The sequence below is a fragment of the Hyalella azteca genome, unplaced genomic scaffold (assembly GCF_000764305.2).
Source record: "Hyalella azteca isolate HAZT.00-mixed unplaced genomic scaffold, Hazt_2.0.2 contig16442, whole genome shotgun sequence".
Lineage (NCBI taxonomy): Eukaryota > Metazoa > Arthropoda > Malacostraca > Amphipoda > Hyalellidae > Hyalella > Hyalella azteca.
Window position 1 is genome coordinate 474 of NW_025946265.1, and position 3,523 is coordinate 3,996.

General features: G+C 44.1%; 1 protein-coding gene across 1 annotated transcript in view; it reads right to left on the minus strand.

Moving 5' to 3' along the window:
• Window positions 1–1,222: 1,222 nt before the first annotated feature.
• The window catches only part of LOC108677701, a gene marked incomplete at its 5' end in the record, with an annotated part of 3,787 nt that continues 1,486 nt past the window's right edge, over window positions 1,223–3,523 (minus strand). Inside the window, 2 exons of the mRNA XM_018165968.1 lie at window positions 1,223–1,306; window positions 3,374–3,474. Of these exons, the coding sequence (XP_018021457.1) occupies window positions 1,223–1,306; window positions 3,374–3,474 (185 nt within the window). The remainder of the gene's footprint in view (window positions 1,307–3,373; window positions 3,475–3,523) is intronic.

Genomic DNA, 3,523 nt, shown 5'->3' on the forward strand with positions numbered 1-3,523 from the left:
CGCTCGTGTGTTAGTTGATTTGTGGTTGAATTGCGACGAGCAAATCTCCCAGGAAATAAATGCGTTGTTGTAGAGGAGCGTGCAAATGTGGATATTATGTAGCCGTGGACCGGACCACACACAGTCCTCAGGGCCGGTCCACAGGACCACACACAGTCCTCAAGGCCTGTCTCTTATACACATCTAGATGTGTATAAGAGACAGGTACAACGCACGTTACGTACAATTAACGCACGTTACGTACAACGCACGTTACGAACAACGCACGTTACGTACAACGCATGTTACGTACAAAGCACGTACACGCAACGCATGTTTCGTACACTACGTAAAAACAAGCTCCCAACTTGTGTACGTGCGTACTTAAAATGCAAGCTCTTAAATTCGCGAAACGTACTGTGTACGCACGTAAAATGTTCGTACGTCCACAGAAGAGCCACCGTAATAACCGAATCTTTAAACATTACCCTTCAAATTTCATATTTGGTACCTATCTTAGTCCACAGGAAAATCACTTTGCTAACAGATGACTAAAATACTTCGTTGGGAGCTTCTATTTCAATATTTATGCGATTCACAAAATTTTACAAACAATAAACACATTCACGAACATAATTGAAGCTGTGAATGATATAAGCAGATTCATTTNGCAATCGTTATTGAAATATCGGTTTTGCGAATTTGCTTGGCGTTTTCTTTGATTTTAAATTCCTCGAAACCAAAGTTCCAACGCTGGTGTACTAACAAGTAGCAATTATTTGTACCAAACAAGCAAATATAAGTTTCAATAGTGCCAAATGGACACATTCAACTTATTTATATATTTCATAAACGTTTAACAACAAACAGAAGAGCTCAACCACACAGAACAACAGCGCCATCGAACATTTATTAGACCTGCAGTCTCACCATCAGTGATATTTGGAGTGTGATGGTGCGTAGCATCACAATGATGACTCACAGCATCACAATGATGACTCACAGCATCACAATGATGACTCACAGCATCACAATGATGACTCACAGCATCACAATGATGACACATGACCTAGCAGCATGAACATAATCATGACATAGCAAAATAGACACGAGGTCTAGCAGCATGAACATGAGGTCTACACCAAGCAGCATGACACGAGGTCTAGCAGCACTCGTCAGATCTAGCAGCACGAGGTCTAGCAGCACTCATGTGGTCTAGCAGCACGGGCAGGTCTAGCAGGGTTCAGTGCTCGTACTGTGCGAGGCGGCGCTGGAGGCTCCTGATGGTGGCGTGCGCGGCATCCAGCTCCTGCTGCAGCTTCTGATGCTGCAAACAACGGACATGCTTAGTTACTTTATACTATTAATACTTAATGCTAAATAAAATAATGTACTTAATGTAAACCATGCAACACTAGAATAAATAACACGCGCTTGGTTACTCTATACTATTGATATTACTTAATGATAAATAAAATAATGTACTTACTGTAAACTATGCAACACTACCCACCTAGCCCCATGACCCACCTAGCCCCCATGACCCACCTAGCCCCATGAGCCACCTAGCCCCCATGACCCACCTAGCCCCATGAGCCACCTAGCCCCATGACCCACCTAGCCCCATGACCCACCTAGCCCCATGACCCACCTAGCCCCCTGACCCACCTAGCCCCCCATGACCCACCTAGCCCCTGTCTCTTATACACATCTAGATGTGTATAAGAGACAGGTACTGGACATGTCAGCTCCACACGACGTGACCACGTCGAATTATAAAGAACTTATAGAATTGAATAGAATTATTACTTAGAATTTGAATAGTTAAAGGCAAAATTAACTTCCATGCACATCTTCCAGTACAATAACTGTCTCTTATACACATCTAGATGTGTATAAGAGACAGGTTATATAGTTGTTAACACATATAAATTAGGATGACGACTTATATAGGTGCTGCCAGGATAGCCGTGACCTGAGGGCCGCTGTAGGAGTCACGTGTCCGTTGCTAGCAAGCAATACTACTAAAAACTCAAAGTTTTACTCTTTCGGTATATTTTTTATACAATTTATTTATATCACGCCGCTTTTATTTCTTTATTATTTATTATTTTGTTATATTATTTATTATAATAAAATATAAATTATTATAATATTAATATCAATTAATATAAATACTAACAAATTGATTAAGATACTGACATTGATGAAGATGCCGACATTGAACCTGATGATTGCCTCAGAAACCATTCATTTAGTGGATAGATGAGATGTGCAAGCCGATTAACAAGCAATTATCATTGAATTATAATTTAGATGAACAAGCCAAGACTTTATCCACAGATGCAGCTTCCGAGTCTCCAGCGACAGGCGTACAACCAAGGAAATGGCGTAAAAAGACGAAATTTTCAAATCTTTTTGACGAGAATCTTCTCGAAATTATCCAAGTCTAGACTAATTTAAAAAGTGCCCAAAAGATAATTCTACGGGCATGCTAGATATCAAACGAAGAGGCGAGACTGCATGCAACCGGGCATGATGAGGCAGGCTGGAGCGCCAGAGTCTGTGTTCACTGCAGAGGAGACGGGCGAGGTCTGTCATTCTGTACACATATAAAGTAATAACGGGACTGGCCTCTAATTTCGAAAGCGAGACCTTCAGGATTGAGACATACAGAAATCAGAGAAGAGGGAGACTGCGCAAGATATTCCCAATGCAAAACAGAGCTGCGGTCTGATTTCAATCTCTGCAGGAGGGAACCCATAGCGTGGCGGGACCGAGGTTGTTAAACGTCTTGCCAAAGAATCTAAGATTCTAAGAGGAATGAAATTCACCCATGAGACCTCCAAAAGACGACTAGACGTGTTTCTGGGCGCAATTCTTGACCGTTCGCCTCCCCACTACTACCAGCGGCCATAAGCAAGCAACAGCATCGTGCATGAGCTGACCCAACTGCGGGCAGCTGCGCGGTGATCATAAACTGGCCCCCGGCACCTCGGCGGCGGGGACAACTTGCCTGCTGGGGCTGAGGGCGGCGGAATACAGAGGCGGTGCTCCAACGTGGCCTGGGACTGCTACGTCCATAACGCATACTAAAGATACTCCGAACGCAGTGTGAGAGGCACGTACTTGGGGGAGGAGTAATCCAACGCTATTATTATGATCAGCACAACTCAAACATTGCTATCATTATGCATATTTTATTATGTACGTAGCATGCAAGTATCATGTACGTGTGAGGCTATATGCATCAGAGGTTCATAACTGCGAGCGCAGCGGAGATCCGCAGTGCAGCGGCCGCTGGTCTGGCGTTTGGCGACTTTCGTCACATCGTGCGAATTGTCTGCCTTTTAACCCACCTTTTAGCCGCGTTTTGACCCACATTTTAACCCACCTGCTTCCTGCTCTTCTTCACTATAGGCTGCGGTCGTAGCTCGTCCTCTGAGAACTTCCTGGTGCGCGGGTTGAACTTCTCGTCCCTCTGGCAGGTGTGGTCTGTTGGCGGGTGCACGACTTCAGTGTTAGAGGTGACAGAGGCAAATAC